Consider the following 16,796-nt stretch of genomic DNA (forward strand, 5'->3'; position numbering starts at 1 on the left):
AAACTCCCTTTTCCCCGTTTCCCAGTACGGAGTACTATTTTGTGTTATGTTTGTTTAGTTTGTTTAGGTTTAAGCACATGTTATGTCAAATGAGCACTGACATGCACCACCTTTTCACTTTATAACATGTAACCGGCTAGGCCGGATATCTCCGTAGATTAGCGTCACATACTTAATTAGTCACGGTTGAGCTTTTAAGTTATTATTCCTTTTGTACCGCACATGCATTTCTTTTCTTTGCTCAATAAATAAATCTGAAATCTGGTGCATACTCTGTGAAGAAGTGAACAGTGCGATCAGTTGATATAATGGTGCACTCACGGAAATCCTTTGAGATGGCAATGCCAACACCCTGTTGAGGTTGGCGTTCATATCGTAGCCTTTGACAGCAGACCGTCGGGTTTCTTGCAGAGTGCAGATGTCAATGCACCTTTTCCGTAGGGCTCTTGCGATTTCGTCAGTTTTTTTTTTTTTTCAGTCAGGATGCCAATATTTAGCGTGCACACATGTATTTGTTTTGCTCGGACTAACTTCCTTACGTCCTAACGTCGTCCATGCGTCAAGAACCTTTGCCCATTTGTCGACAGGATCGGGGCTCGTCCTGCTGGGTCGACAGAGGTGGATGCCCTAGATATGCTGAGATCGCAGATGTAAAGTTCGGAAATCAATACTAAACTGACAATTATTATGTATATATGTTTGTGTATTTTCACATTTTGTGCCACTGATTTTACACGTTCTTTGATTTATCAAGATTTGTGTGTCTGCATGTGAGGTGTGCATGAAATGCATCAATTTTAGGTAGCAAATTCGAACAATTATATTTCCATGAATACAAATACGGTAGACAAAAAACTTTTTCCAGCAAATAAATTATAACATTGCGATAACTACAATAAAAATGTTCTAATAACAAAAATGGTGTAACAAAATGGTGTACGTTTTACTTATTTTTTTTGGTTTGTTTTTTTTTTTTTTAGGTTTAATGATTTTCAATAATAGTAGAAAATAAAACAACGGCATCGTAACAGTCTGAACATGTATCTTAATTTCACAATTTTCCATGTGACGTTCAACGAATAAAAAATATAAAATGAACAAAGATAAATTAACAATAAAGATGGCGTGGTTCAAACTAAAACAAGTTCAATATAATATTAAAAACAATGGAAATAAAAACAATATAATATGAATCATTCTAATTTCTCAAGGGGGAGAAACATATATAGTTTAATTTTCTTAATTATTTTCTTGTAATGAATGAAAATTAATGTGGTTTTCTTTGGTATATATTCACATTTTATCCACCTTTCTCTCTTTCTTACTTTTATAATATTATTTTATTATTAAATATCAAAATTATAAATTGTAAACAACCAACTTGGTATTGCCGTGTTTTTTTCTTTCGACTAGAACACTTGATTTCAATTTATTATCATTAATTTATATTAAAAGTTAACTTTCTAATCAAAATATCAAATAATAAGTTTTTTTTTTTAATAATTCACCTTGACGAGTAGAATGAGTAAGAGCACGTGGCGTATATTTCCAGGTGATCCTTTTAAATTGATTTTATACATTAATATTCTGAATTAAAAAAAAAAATACTAATCAACATAAATAACGAAATTTCCGGTAGAGTTTCAGCACTATTGCTTATAACACTCCCCCGTATTCCACGATTTAATGCTATTTCGAAGTCCTTTGTGCACTTGATATTAGTTCCTGGCGCTTGTAAATTGGCCCGGCAGGACTGACAGTCTGTTGTTGTCGACTTCGTGCGGTTTTTTCAGGTCTTGATGAATCTTCAGCAGTTCCACTACCTGTTGAAGTAGCTATTGTGCCCGCAGAACTACTAGACACTGAGGTAGAACCCGTTATGAATTCCTCTACCGCTGTTGAGGTAGTATCACCACTTTTAGACTTTTTATTTTGCTTCAGGATTCTTTCAAAATCAGCAGTTTTTGAGCGTAACACGGCCCCACCAATACTTGAAATGCTTGGAGTTAGTTTAGGTTCAGCGTTGGGATGGTGATGGTGGGCTGCCTGGAGGCTACCAAACTGTCCGATAAGGGTTGTTGGTGATAGGACTGGTACACCACTAGGACTATTTTCGCCAGTTGTCCCACTACCACTCGTTGGGATGTTGTTGGATTGCTTTCGTCCTGATGACCGTTTTAAGCTATCAGGACGTTTCGGTTGTGTACCTTGCTGTTGGGATGCCAGGGCTGAAGGGTATTTCTGTAAAATGATGCTGGTATTATCTGAAGATCGTCTACTGCTCGCCGCTGATGATGTTTCATCTGTGTTATATTGGTGCATCGTTGACGATCGCGACTGGTCAGACATCGTAGATGACGAGGAGGTTGTGCGTCCTTCGATAGTGATGGGAATTTGATAGGTTGTTGTACCAGTGGTCACCGCGCCTGAACCTCGCCCGAAATGTAACGATCCTGCCGAAATTAGGTCTTTTAGTTTTTCCAATGCTCGGACACCACCTACTGAGCCACGGTACATACCTGTTAAAATATCCTGTCCACAGCCATTATCCTCAATATACGGAATATCCGATAGATCTATATGTCCACTATTAGTTGTATCACACATGTTTGCTTGATTCCTCGGGTTCTGCTGCTGCTGCGATTGTTGCATCTGTACAGGAATTTTTAGGCTAGCTGTCACAACCCCTGCACCATCCTGATCACCATATGGCGGGAATAATCTCCGTGATTGAGCTGATTGTTGCTGTTGAAACTGCCCCTGCTGGGTTTGATTAACAGTTTGTTGTTGCTGATATTGTTGAATTCCAGAGTCACCGGTAGAGTTTCGCGACTCGACGCTAAATGGTATCCAATTAGTGCTACTGCTATTGAATGTTGTTTTTGTTGGTGAAGGAGTTCCTGCCCCCGTTCCGGATTCACTAAGATTTCGTTCACGTCGCCGTCGTCGAGTGAGTTCGTGCTCGCTTTCGATATATTTCATTCTCGATGTTCGCTCCCGCCTGCAGCCGGGTACCAACAATATAATCAAGGACAAACGATTATTAAAGAAATACATACCTTTGTGTTGCGGCATTCCCATTGGGATCACCGCCTTTAATAGTGTTTTCATGAAGGAAATCGTCTCGTGAATATATCGGTCGGTTTGTTATATTTTTATCATTTGGAGCACCTGGACCACTTTCTTCAAACGCCACAGAATGTTGAGGAAATGAGGTGTGTTTCAGTATTGGAACAGGAGGCGGTGAACTCAAAGGTGTGCTGGAACTGGCGCTGTCCATATCATCACTATAAAATTGAAAGTGCAAACAAGAGTTTATTTTGAATTCCAGGGCCCAGAAGTTCCCGGATAAGACCGCCTTATACACGCGTCTTTTTTATACGTACTCATATCGCTCCGCAATGTCTCTCCTTTCACAAAGGTAGTCTAATTGTTCCGGATATGTATCCATCATATTTGTATAGATCTCATCCATCAGTTCGGCTGGTATACGAAATAGCTCTTCGTAATGATCAATCATTGTTCTACAAGGACCAATCAACTGTAACATAGGACACTCGAAAGCTATCCCAGCTAGGATATCTTACCTTATCACATTAATCACATCAATTTGTTCATCGATTTCTTGTTCCGTGGTATTACTGCGCCCAGGCTCTGTAGACCTTAGGATATTTGGGGCTATAACCGTTGCCAAATTGTTACTATCCATTTTATTGCCCGTGATTACTGTATCATTTGACGTTACATCATCTGATGACCTAACAATTTTCGCTAGAAATCGCAGTAATACGTAGAGAGTATCACGATGTGCTACTGGAAGGAGTTGAATAAGGTGCGAGAGGGCCTCCAGTTGTAACCGTCGATTACGTATTTCTAAGGAAATATTGAAGGGAATCATTTGAACGTGGGGTTAGGAAGCTGATTACTTACTTTGGGTTTTCACGAAGGCTTTGTATAGGCTTCGACAGAGTAATGGCTCCGGCAGATCTCGGAGGTACTCCTTAAGAATGGTGGCGACATCATGCGGGCATATATCAGCGTCGATTGATGTTATTTCGCCCCGATCAAACCCTTCTTTCAACTTCAAAAGGGTAGATAAACAGAGAGCGCGTAGACGCGTGAAAAAAAAAAACTTTTTTGATATCCCAAATGGTCACTTACCTGCCTAACACGTTTCTTAGACGTACTAACACGAAATATGCCTACAGTATGGAGACCATGCTCTTCTATATGTTTAATACATTCCAACACTAACGCAGGTACTTGTTGTCCGGAATTAGGTTCTGTACCAGCCATATTTGGTGCATCGTGACCCAACAAATCGTCCTCGTCCTGACTACCTCGTCTCACGTCCGTTTGACTTCGAGACATTTTCATTGTTGCAGTATTTATAAAACTATTACGACAGCCACCACCCCCAGTCCCACCACCTCCGCCACTATCATCATATTGCCCCAGGATGTTGGTAGAACGTGAAGGTAAACTTTCACATGATCCTACCTGAAATTAGTGAGTGAAAAAGATTGTTTAGACTTGTGGTCTTATCTTGGTTGATAGTTACATGATCACTTGCTTTGTTGTGACTGCCGCCTCCCAAGAGTGATATTATAGAATTCCGTGATCCACGATCTGATCCACCTCCGCCTCCACCACTAACACCACCGTTTTTGTGCAAACGATCATTGTCAACGCATTTTTCTATGCTTACGCCAAAAACCAGGCCGCCACCATTAACTGAAAGTAAAGATCTTAATTAGTAGTGACATTACACCCAGGCCAACCCTGTGAGGATAGATTGTAAATAGGGTGAAAGTTTGGATATGCTTTCTTTTCATCATAGGACTAACTCCACCAGTTCTATTCTTCTTTTTCTTCAGCCTTTGTCCCGTTCACAAACGGGGTCGGCTCGTCGTGATCGGCTTCGCCATTTGGCTCTATCGAATGCCTGATCTGGGTGCAATCGCGAGGCTTTCAAATCCCCATCCAGCGTATCAAACCACCGTTCCTTAGGTCTGCCTTTTGGTCGTTTACCATCGACTTCGATGTTCAGACCAATCTTTGCACGCCTCTCTCGCAACTTTTCCACTATCGGTGCAACCCCATAACGATCGCGGATATCCTCATTTCGGATGTGATCTAAACGTGTCACGCCACTAGTCCAACGTAGCATCTTCGTCTCCATTACCGCAAGACGCCGTTCATTGTCTTTTATGGTCGGCCAACACTCAGAACCATAGAGAGCGACTGGACGGACGACATTGCGGTAAATTTTAGATTTGAGACGTTCGTTGATACGTCGATCACAAAGGACACCAGTTGTGGAACGGCACTTCATCCAGGTTGCGTTAATGCGTGAAGCAATTTCATAACGCAGTTCTCCATTGGCTTATAGCGTTGATCCGAGGTATTTAAATCGCTCAGTTCTGGGCAGATCACTGCCGCTGACAGTGATTGTGTCTGTTACATGGGGATCGGTCGTCAAAAATTCAGTTTGTTATCATAAGTCAGTAATTGGAATGAAGGGTTCGACATCTATATCGGTTGTTGAATTGTATTATTTCTGGATGGGGTGCTAAAAATATACGCGTATGGAAAACCTCCCCCTCGGCCACCCAAAAAGCTACAGAGGCGGACTAGCTCTCACAGAAAATTCTCGTAGTGGCTATTGGAAATTATCCATTGGCCTGTGAAAACTACCCTGGACAGCGCTGCGGGTAGATTTACCTAATTGACAAAAATCTAGTTGTACCATGTTTTAGTGACAAGGACGCCAATCGTGTTTTAGGGACAAGGATAATCTGCCATGCAGAGTAAAGCTGCTAATGGGGGATCTCAAAGCAAGAAGGAACAGCACAGACCAAGGACTGCGCTGCTAAGGAAGAACTGGGTTTCAAGCATTCGGACCTTAAATACCTTAGGCGGCTTCCGTTTTACTTAAGACTTTTGCCCTGGTGTTCAGGCTAATAAAAGTGGATTTTTTCCTAGATAACTCGTGGGACCAAGCATGAAATACACATTAAAAGGAATGGCACTAGAGGAAGAGATAGTGTTGTCAAGCGCACCATCCCTCAATTGGACCACAGTGGCCGCCAATTACAACGGAGTGTATACCAGAGGCACCACCCCTATACTAAAACTACTGACAATGGGGACATCTGAAAACACAATAACAGATAGCCTGTTAGGGTTTCCCAGCACCCGGACACCACAGCCACTAAAATGGAACCGTCCTACTTTCTGGTTTCATTCAATCTGTTATTTAATGTTCTAGAGTCATCATCATCAATGGCGCAACTACCGGTACTACCGGTCTTGGCGTGCCTTAATAAGGAACTCCAGACATCCCGGTTTTGTGCCGAGGTCCACCAATTCGATGTCCCTAAAAGCTGTGTGGCATCCTGATCTACGCCATCGCTCCATCTCAGATAGGATCTACTTCGTCTTCTTTTTCTACCATAGATGTTGCCCTTAAGGACTTTCCGAGTTGGGTCATCCTCATCCATACGGATTAAGTGACCAGCCCACCGTAACCTATTGAGCCGGATTTTAACCACAACCGGACGGGCATGGTTTAGATTTCGTCGTTATGTAGGCTACGGAATCGTCCATCCTCATGTAGGGGGCCAAAAATTCTTCGGAGAATTCTTCTCTCGAACGCGGCCAAGACTTCTAGATTGCTCATTAATAATGGAAACATTTTTGTTTGGGAGATGAGGGATCCTAAGTCCTAAGATCCTAAGTGCCATATATTTCACAAGATGATGATAAGGAGGGTTCCTGTAAACTCCTTCCTGCACATAGAAGACATATTTGAAAACGTGATCAGATGGTAGCTTTCAGCGATGTTTGCAACGCATCTGTGCACTCTTGGTGATGGATTTCCGAGAAGTGCTTCCGTGACACCACCAATCTGCTTTCTCAACTTTTCGACTCTTTTGTTGTCGAAGCACCCAGAACGGTAAAGTCCTTCTGCACATACCTCTGTTATTCGCTCCAAGATGTTGATTATTGTAAGGAATGACTGTGGCAGCTGCAATGTAGACCAGGCTGTGATCGATAATCAAACGATCAGCCAAAATTCTTTCAACAGCAGCAATGATGTTGATAGTTGCCGAAGTACACTTTAGTTTTGGGATCTTTATCCTAGGGTCTGGCAGAATCTGATCATATTCTATGAATTCGATCTGGAATGCCTCATTGTAAATCGGGTCGACACCGTCAGTTACTAAGTTTCTCCTGACTAATGGGTTCATGAAATGCCTTACAGCTGGAGTACGTTAGTTGCTCCTTTGCCTTGCCCGGTAAATAAATGACTCCACACCGACCTCAAGCGAAACACATTGGTAGATTTATTAACTACTTGGTAGAGCAACTCAATTGTTATTCACTATCACCTGGTACTGGTTGGCGATATTCTGTTCCAGAACATGATTTAGTTCCGGAAAACAGATTATGAACGCGTCATTGAATCGATGGCTGTATGCTGATGGATTCCGTTCCTAATCCGAGGTACGGTAATAGGCGCGGAGGAAAAACTGGTTCAGTTGGTTCGTCCATACCATACGACGACTAGGTCTTCCGCCCCTGGTGGTTGACAGCATGGTCGCCAAATTTCCAAGGGCGAAGAACCACCCTCTCAACTGTGTTGGGTATTGTCTTCTTGTCCCTGAGATCCCATTAATAGAATTTAAATTAATATCCCCTATTAGTTCCCATGGTCAATCCTGCAGCAGAGTTACAGCGTCCCATAGCTACCTCCAAAAGTTGGGAAGGTATTTTTGATCGTACACGGCAAATCTTAGAGAGACACGTCCGCTCCAGCCTCGCCACATTATCCCTGGAGCTATAGCAGGCGCGTGTTGGGTTCGCACCCACTAAAAACCACCCCCGATCTTTCTAGCCCCAGCCCAGTGAGACCATAATTTAGGTATTACTTCCTCTTTTCGATTTTTCTCCTTCTTTCCTCCTTCCGCCACTCCTTGTGTATTTTCATGATTGCAGTGGAAACCGTAGGCCAGTTCTCTTTGGGCCTCAGCATCTCCGTAACAAGGTTCTTCGGACTCACGCTCCTGCCAACGCTTGGTTTAGGTTCCTCCATTCAATGAAGAACCCGGGGAAATGAAATATCAGATGATGTGTTTCCTCCGGTATGTCACCACATCTACGAAAATTCGAAGAATCATCCAATCCAAAGCGTTGCCGGAGATAATGCGACTCTGGTCTTGTCGCATTTCAACGTTCTGTGTGCCCCTTCATGCATCTCGCATGGTGCAGAATGTCGACAGGGATCATATTCGCCACCACCAATACTGCCTCATCTTATGTGGTTCTAAATGCACTGCAAACCATCAAAGCCATCAGTGGGTAAACCCAGTTCACTTACTTCTATCTCTGAGAGTTTGCAAACGCCTTTGCCGTGGGTGACAAGTAAAGCAGGATGGATTGCACCATCCCGGCTAGAAGCAATTTAAGTAAAATACCCGGAGGCACCCATGTCAGCCAACACCCCTTTAATCCTGTTCCAGTTGGCCGAATAGAATGCGTTTTTGTCATCCAGCGCTAACACAGCACAGGGGGCGGCCAGAAATCAGTACGTCTTTTTCCGTCGATTTGATGCTGGGTCTCCAGGTGGCTTGTTAAGTTTGGAAAGCCGCACCAACATTCGCTTCTCTCAAGCACACCTCTAAAGTGACAACCTGTTTCAGAAGGCACGGACAGGTCACCTGGGGTGATCACCGCTGTCTTTTCATTACAACCCTGTACGCCTCGCCCCAAGAGTTCATATCGCCATGGTCAGTTGATATCATCTTGGTATGAAGCGGTCATTTTTACTTCTCCCAATGGCCGAGATGGGGGGGGGAAGTGTTATTTCTCCGGAGGCCTGGAGATTTCTCAAAAGTCCGGAGGAGAGATTTTAAAACTTAGGTTTGTTGGACAATACAGAGAGGTTCTCCTGTCCAGGGTCGAGAATCAAAACCGATAACAGCTATGTCGATGAAATGCGCGCACCATTGTTAGCAGCTAAAAGAGCCTTTTCAGCTTACAAATGCTGTTTCGCTCGAAAGGTCCCACCATAGGGTCAAACCTTTTACTATAAAAGACAATGATCTTGCCAGTCCTTATATTATATATTCCTCGGAGATGGACGATTCCGTATAGTTTATAACGATGATGCCACGACGGTCTGGTTGTCGATAACAGGTTGCGGTGGGCGGGTCACCTAATCAGTATGGGTGAAGATGACCGAGCCCGGAAAGTCTATAAGGGCAATATCTATGGCAAAAAAAAAGACTTGGCAGACCCTGCCTCAGATCGAGCGATGGTGTAGGTCTGACACCAGATTTTAGGGATATCGAATTGGTGTGTCTTACTTAGGCAGGTCTAGACTGGATACCGGTTGGTGCGTCACTGATGGTGATGATTAATATCGAACGAAGGCGAACCGCAGTATACTTGCAAGTAGATTTTCCAGGCCTGAGAAAAGGAGGAGGAAAGAAGGTGATGACCCTTGAACCTGGAGTAGAGACACATAAAGAAGCAGCTAGTGCTAAATGGATAATAGAGGATCCTGAATAATTTTCGACCCTGAGCCCAGACTTTTTCCCCACGGCCCTCCGGAAAAATTTGACTAATCTCAGAAAGAGAGAGTTTCAGAGAGATGTACTCATTCTATTATTCTTTAAAGTAACAGGGACAGTACAACTCCTTTTACAAATCTTCACATATTAAATTCAACAAAATATCTGGAACCTACCTTTATTTTCGTCTTTTTTTCCGGTATCAAAAATGCTAGTTGTTAATGCTTTTCGTTTAATTAATAATGGTCGGCGTTTCTGTGATTTAGACGATGTGGAACTTGAGATATCTAAAAAAAAATAATAATTAAGATTTATGAGATAAAAAACAATTTTAATTTTACCTCCAGGTACTGTAACGTTTACTCCAATATTAAGTTGATTAATCTTTTCAATGGCTACACGATGTAAAATTTTTCGTTCTATTTCTGATAAATCACGTAAACGACCATCAGATAGTACGACACGTTTTCCACTTGGTGACATCCATATACAATTGCCCTGGAATTATAATTTGCATATTATCATTTTTATGTTTAATTATTTATGTATATAGCGGAAGAATAGTTTTACATGAGGGTTAAATATGATATTTTACTTTTTGCTGACATGGAGGTGGCGCGGCTATCACAATCATTCCCAGCTGTAATGCGACAAATGTCAAAATGACGATGACAGATCGTCCATTTATTGTCGAGTTATTGTTCTCACAGCTGGCGAGATTAGAGTAATTGGAGGCAAAGTTGCTTTTCAATGAATTTCGTGTGTTGATTAAACATTACTTTATTAAAAACGATAATTGACGCTTGAAGAGGGAGGATTTCCTTAATCTAAACAAAATAGCTTTCTTAAATGGGGATAAAATACTAAGGAAGCTAAGAGATATTCTTAAAAATAAAGACGGAGATGTCTGGAGGTAGAGGATTATTGAGTTTATCCATGAATAAGTACACAATTAAGTTGAAAAAATAGCGTACTGTTTCGGAACGTGATATGGCATCATTACAGTATAGTTAACTAGCTTCAGATTCATATCAGCTGGAGTCTGAACTTTAGGTTGCATAATGTATAACGCAAATAGGTTATTGCGAACCAGTTAAAGGTCGACAAGGCTACAGCCGTCCGTCCTTCCATCATTGGAATCTTTATGCCACTAATAGCTACCCATCATATTCTCTATTGTTTCTCCTAAAACCTATTTCTCTGAAAATCCCTCCATAATGAATTGATAATCTACTCCTTTTTGAAAGAAATCGACGTCCTTTACAGACGTGAACGGGGTTCTGAACCACTAACAAATCCTCATCCAGCTTGAATCTATAAAGCTAGGACTAGGACATTCAGCAAGGCAATAGGCTACAGTATGAGGTTTAAGACCAAATCCTAAGCAAGTAACCCCTTAATCTATCGCCTCTTGAATATACAGTACATAGGGTTCTTTGGTTTAAGAACGCTTCGTCAGTCGTGGCATTTATGATGTGATATATCAATGGAAAGAAGGGTTTCACTTCTGCTTGTGATATGATGTAATGTCATTTCTAGTCACCACTCCTTGACATTCATAAGATAATTTCTCCAAAGCACTGAAATCCTCTTTGCCCGAGATGGAAGGATGGCGTAGCTTATTATGTTAGACAGCTTTTAGGGTAATCGAATTGTTAGACCTTGGCGCAAAACAGGGATGTTTGGAGTTCCTTATTAAGGCAGGCCTAGACCGGATACGAGTTGTTACGGCGTTGATGATGATGATGAATTGCACATAGCAGACTCTCTCGAAAAACCTCGTAGTTTCGTTCATTTTTTAAAAATAGGCAGAGATCTTTGAAAGGACGCAGCAGTGGGTAAAGTTTTTATTAGCTCTTATTTTGTCTCACTCCTTTTCCCTGCCTTGTGAAACTATCAGCCGGAGTTAGCTCACTCCAGTTGGGTCTCTTTTCATTCGTTTGCGGTTCTCTCAATCGCGCCATCTTAGTCTCCTCAGTAGCCTTAAATCTATATAGGGTAGATCCTTTTATGGAGTTAATCTATCATGATCCTCCTGGCATTCGTTAAATAATGTATCGAGTGCCCTTCTCCAATCAGGAACCGCATAGGGAAAGATCAAGTTTACCAACGTTCACCAGCATCCTTGCTAGAACCATTCCCGCAACAGGTCTTTGTCAAAAGCATACTGCATACTGCAGGGGTTGCTTCAAACTGAACCTTGCGTCAACCGTCATTTCCAAGTTTTTGATAGCCAAGATCCTCGATCCTCCAAGATAACTTCGAATTTTTAAATTTGTGAAAACCGAACTTCGACAGTGATGTCCACGTATTTCGCTATTTTGGAAAACTTATACATTGTGACCCAATTCCTCATCGCCTTGGTTGCCTTTATGAATGAAATCCCGATTGAAGTGCTCAAACCATAGGTCTACCAGAAGCAAGATTTCGCGAGAGCCTCGGAGAGTCCTATTTGCTTAGTCTAAGTCGCAAACAGAGCAACAGTCAGTTGTATTCAATATTCCATGGGAAAATCACTCCGGCTAAGACAGAGGTGGCGTTCTTTTGCGATCATACCTGTCAATCTGTCAATCTTTTGTAATCTGAGGATTATTAACACGGTCTTCTGTAATCTGTATCTTAGGTTTTGCTTCGGCGTTACCAAGTAGAATTTCTTGCTGTTTTTAATTCACAGGCCAAGCAGGCTCGCGGTATGCATAATCTCCGGTGCAGGAGATTTGCATTCTCTACCTCGGTGCCTCCATCATTCTCTGCTGGGTGCTCATCTCCAATTTGCTTAGTAAATCTTGGACGCATTCAGTCTGCATTTGAGGAGGTGGTTGAATAATGCCTTCCTCCGAGAAATTTCGGTTTAGAATCAAAACTTGTCCTCTTCCCGGTCCTTGGCGAAGAAAATCTCCGAGAATGACGTCAAGATCTCTGAATGAAGATCAAGAATCAGGAAAACTCAGAAAAAGGAACTCCACCCAGAGCCCAAGTATCCCGTTGGGGAAAGAAGCTAGTGCTAGACAGCTATCCCAAGAAGTAGTAATAGTAGACGAGACCTCGGTAAAATTATCACAAACATGGATAACTTCCTTGGATCAGTTCATCCAGGAGCCAGATGCAAATATAGCCGTTATTAGCGAGCCATATAGCAGCATGGTATGAACTGAGGAGTCGCCAGCGATCCTTAACGAATCGCTTAAGATATGGGGACTGGCATCCCCGAAGTGCCCGAGCAAGTAGTTCGGACGCGCTAGCTGACATAATACCTGTGTCCTAGGTAGTTGCGTCGAGAAATTTTCTCAATGAAGAGCGAATTGACCGATACATGCCGGGACACACTGGTAGTCCCCCGAGTCCCCCGATGGGATGGTGTGAACCTAGTTCTGCTAAGGTGGTAGTTGTGGCGTGTATCACCAGCCAGCCTCTTCGAAACTCTGGTCGGGTAGTGTGCATTTAACCGGTATGAGTAGACCTTATTGTCCCGAGCGAGCACCGATCCTGGGATCAGTTAAGCGTAGATCAGGCTTCAGGCAACTGAGGAAGGGGCTTTGTCCCCGAGGGTATACCTTTTCCTGACAATTGCGGCCCACCGTGAAAGATACTATCAGATAGGAAATTGTTTCACACATCAGCTTGGATGGATGTAGTCGACGCAACAAAGAAGGTCTCAAATCTAAAATCTACCGTAGTGTTATCCGGCATAATAGACTGTGATCACGTCAGAAAAGAAGAAATTAGCGATAAAGATGGGGTTGACACCAGTCGTGGAAAAATTGCGGGAGAGGTGCCCTGCATGGTATGGTTACGTCATTCATACTGATAGGAACTGACTAGTTAAGATTGATCTGGGCTTCGAAGACGATGCGAGGGGACCACATGACAGACTGAAACAGTTTTGGCTTGATAAACAAGAACAATAAAAAAATAGTGAATTCCATTTAAATGAGTCGACCCGGCTATTGAAGCTAAGGAAAAAATGAAGCATCAGCTTCTGCCTGTCTATAATTCCCAAAATATTCCTTCCGTAATGCACATTTCTAATAACCAAGTGAATATATCCAATCTAAACATCACCGCAACCTTAAGGGCATCCAGGATCGAAGCTTTGTTATCGCTCGATCTACTCCCGATTTACAGCAGCCTATTTTAGGTCAGGGTTGCTGAGGGAAACTTCTTGATTATTTTTGAGACTAAGTGGGTTCTGGGACGTCCGATTAGAGTTGTCCTCTAGGGAGAGATCCTCAAAACATATTCTCTTGCTTTGCTGGATAATCATTCTGACATGTGATGCCTTAGAGGATTGTTGTGTTTCCTGTGGATTGATTAGAGTCACCGCTTTCTGAACCGCTCGTTGACAACCACTCGGTGACAAACCAATCGAAGGTTACCTGTGTCATCTGCGGGATCTTCTTGCCACGTATTTGTCGAGAGCTTTTCCGGTAGAGTTGTTCACCTCCTTAGGCATGTCTGGCAACACCTCCATGAAGGTTTGCTCATCCATTGTTTTCGCAAACAAACTCGAAGTCTTATGCGTTGGCGAGCAAAATAACTGGATCCATGTTTACTGTCCGTCTGTTTTACTAGAATGTTAGGGGTTTAAGAACCAAGCTGAGAGCCTTCAATTTATCCATGCCATTTGTATCTTCGAAAGCTGACTGGACGATGCCTTATTAAACTTCGAGCTTCCCGGAGGGTACTCCAGTTTCCGCTGTGGCAGGTTCCAGGATGCATCTCGTAAGTCCACAGGCGGGGGGCCTTAATTGCAATAAAAGATACACTCCCCGCCAAACTCGTTTTCACCTTCTCTGCCTTTCTTTTTCACTGTGTTGTTCTTCGCGTCTTCCCGCCCAACTTCCTTCCGTTCATTGTTTCTTGTGCTTACCCTATGCTTGCCCTTCTCACCGGTATAAAGAATTTTTTGACAGTTTGCCTGAACTCCTTACTGTCAGATTCCCTTTCCTCCCTTTCTATCTTTACGGAGATTTTAATCTGTCCTAATCATCCTAGCCTTCCAATTTTTTTCAACAACCTCTCCCATTCTTCCCTTCTACTTTCTTCCTTTATGAGCACTTGCTCTGCCCTGAATTTCCCCGAGCGCCACCTCTCTTTATTTCCTTGCACATCCCCGTATGTCAAAAGTGACGCTCACCTGAAATTGAAGCGGAGCTCCATCGTTCAAACTCCAAAACCGAGCATAAATCTACTAAGTTCAACTTCCGCAAAGCCAACTTTGACGATCTGACCTCAAAAAAGTCAAGCGATGACGGCTTTACGGTTTCTTAGCAGGGCAGAGGCAAATCGTTAACTCAGCTTTAGCGTCTTTCAACTAGGTACATATATTAAGTAACTCAACGTGTGGTCCAGCTCTAAGAACCTTTTACAATATGCTGTCCGATCTACTCTCCTGTTATGTACCTTTCTCCCCTGCTTGCCTATGTTCATACAGCAGAGATTCTTAATAACATTCGTCTGAAACATGCACTGCGGAAGAACTTTCGTGCATCGAAGAATGACGCCGACCTTTCTCGCTTTAAGGACATGCGCTCTACTGTGTAGTCAATGATTGAAAAAGCGCACAAAGGGTACTTATTGAGCGTGGACACCGCCCTTGCCCGCGGTAACTTGAAACCGTTTTGGTCTCACGCTCGTAATTGTCGTAGTCCCCCTCAATCTTTCCCTTCTTCTATCAGTTTTGCTGACTCCATGGTCAACTCCCCACAACAATCCTGCGACCTTCTCTGCACCCACTTCTCTTCCGTGTTTTATCCCTCGACCCTTCCACCCTCGATTCCTCTTCTAACAGCAGACTGATCTGAATCGCTGGCCATTCCTCTCCTTATGTCTTCCTTAGTTGAGTTACTCTTTGGTAATCTTGACCTCAATGTCGGACCTGGTCCCGATGGGCTTCCTAACCTGTTCCTTCTTAACTGTTGAAAACATATTTTCCTCCCCCTGTGTATAATCTACAATAAAAGTCTAGACGAATGCTACTTTCGCCATCTCTATAAAGAGCCCCTTATCGCCCCTATCCTCAAGAACGGAGACCCTTTTCTTGCTGTGAACTACCTCGTACTGATGAAGGCGGTAAGTCGCTCCAGAGATATATATTTATGTTTAAAACTAAAAATTGCGGTATGAAGGAAGCTACCCCTTGTCTATCAACCTTTGTTACTGTTGACCATAATATTCTCCTCTCTAAACTCTCATTATTCTACTTCTCTCCCTCATTCATCTCCTGGCTTTGTTCCTATCTCTCATGCCGTTCCTGCAAAGTTTCTTTTCATGGTTACTTATCTCGTTCCTTCGCTCCTTCCTCTGACGTTCCCCAAGGCTTTATATTTATAGTTTGCCCCCTATTCATCCTGTTTTTTATCAATGACCTCGCCTCCATCCTAACCTGCCCGTGTTTGCTTTACGCAGATGACCTTAAATTATTTGCCTCTGTTTCGTCTCCACTGGACTGTGCTCATTCTTGATAATTTGGTCCGTTGGTGTTCGATCAACAAGCTAACATTGAATGTCAATAAATGCCGCTGTATGTGATATTCGCTTAAGCCCTCCCCAGCATCCTTTTCCTATTCTGTTAGTGGACAACCCCTTTCACTACTGACCACCTGATCTGGGTGTAATATTCGACGACAAACATCGCGTCAATTCCTACTTCATTGACATCATCAACAGAGCTTCCAAATGTCTGGTTTTACCCTACTTTCCTCCTCCGACTCAATTCAGCCCTCCTTAAGACTCTTCAACTCTCTTGTCAGAAACATCCTTGAATATTGCTGCGTAGTCTGGTGGGGACCTTCCGGGAACTTTCGCATCTGTGACAGCCGCGCTCTTGAAGTTGTACAACGCAAATTCACCCGGACCCTCCTTTACAAAAAGAACCTTTCACGAGTTGACTATCCATTACAACTCCGCTCCCTCAATCTCCCCGCCCTGCAGCCACGCCGTACCTTTCTTGATATGTGCACTCTTTTCAAACTCTGCAATTGCCTGATGGACTGCTCGGCTAACTGGGATATTACTTTCCGCACCACCTCCCATGACACACGTAGTACGGAAATTTTTGAAGTACCCTCCGCGGAGCTCGAGCTTTACTTTCGCTCCCCGATCCCGAGGCTATGCGACGGGAATTTCGAAGAAGATTCTCAAACTCACAATAGATAGATAGAGTCCCTGCAAGTTAAATTGTTCTTCAAAGCAGTACTGATCTTTTCTCTAGATGGT

At 42.9% G+C, this 16,796-nt stretch overlaps 1 protein-coding gene across 3 annotated transcripts in view; it reads right to left on the reverse strand.

Annotated features, from left to right (window-relative positions):
- Positions 1–682: 682 nt before the first annotated feature.
- The window catches only part of LOC119660885, a 43,227-nt gene continuing 27,113 nt past the window's right edge, over positions 683–16,796 (reverse strand). For 2 of the 3 annotated variants that reach the window (XM_038069804.1, XM_038069803.1), the window contains 10 exons: positions 9,920–10,076; positions 9,755–9,865; positions 4,574–4,734; positions 4,162–4,500; positions 3,931–4,081; positions 3,588–3,873; positions 3,387–3,524; positions 3,060–3,287; positions 2,520–3,001; positions 683–2,453 (listed from right to left, as the gene is read on the reverse strand). In XM_038069804.1, the coding sequence (XP_037925732.1) occupies positions 1,690–2,453; positions 2,520–3,001; positions 3,060–3,287; positions 3,387–3,524; positions 3,588–3,873; positions 3,931–4,081; positions 4,162–4,500; positions 4,574–4,734; positions 9,755–9,865; positions 9,920–10,076 (2,817 nt within the window). In that variant the 3' untranslated portion in view covers positions 683–1,689. The remainder of the gene's footprint in view (positions 2,454–2,519; positions 3,002–3,059; positions 3,288–3,386; positions 3,525–3,587; positions 3,874–3,930; positions 4,082–4,161; positions 4,501–4,573; positions 4,735–9,754; positions 9,866–9,919; positions 10,077–16,796) is intronic. The other variant, XR_005250495.1, reaches the window with a different exon arrangement.

The sequence above is a fragment of the Hermetia illucens genome, chromosome 7 (assembly GCF_905115235.1).
Source record: "Hermetia illucens chromosome 7, iHerIll2.2.curated.20191125, whole genome shotgun sequence".
Taxonomy (NCBI): Eukaryota; Metazoa; Arthropoda; class Insecta; order Diptera; family Stratiomyidae; genus Hermetia; species Hermetia illucens.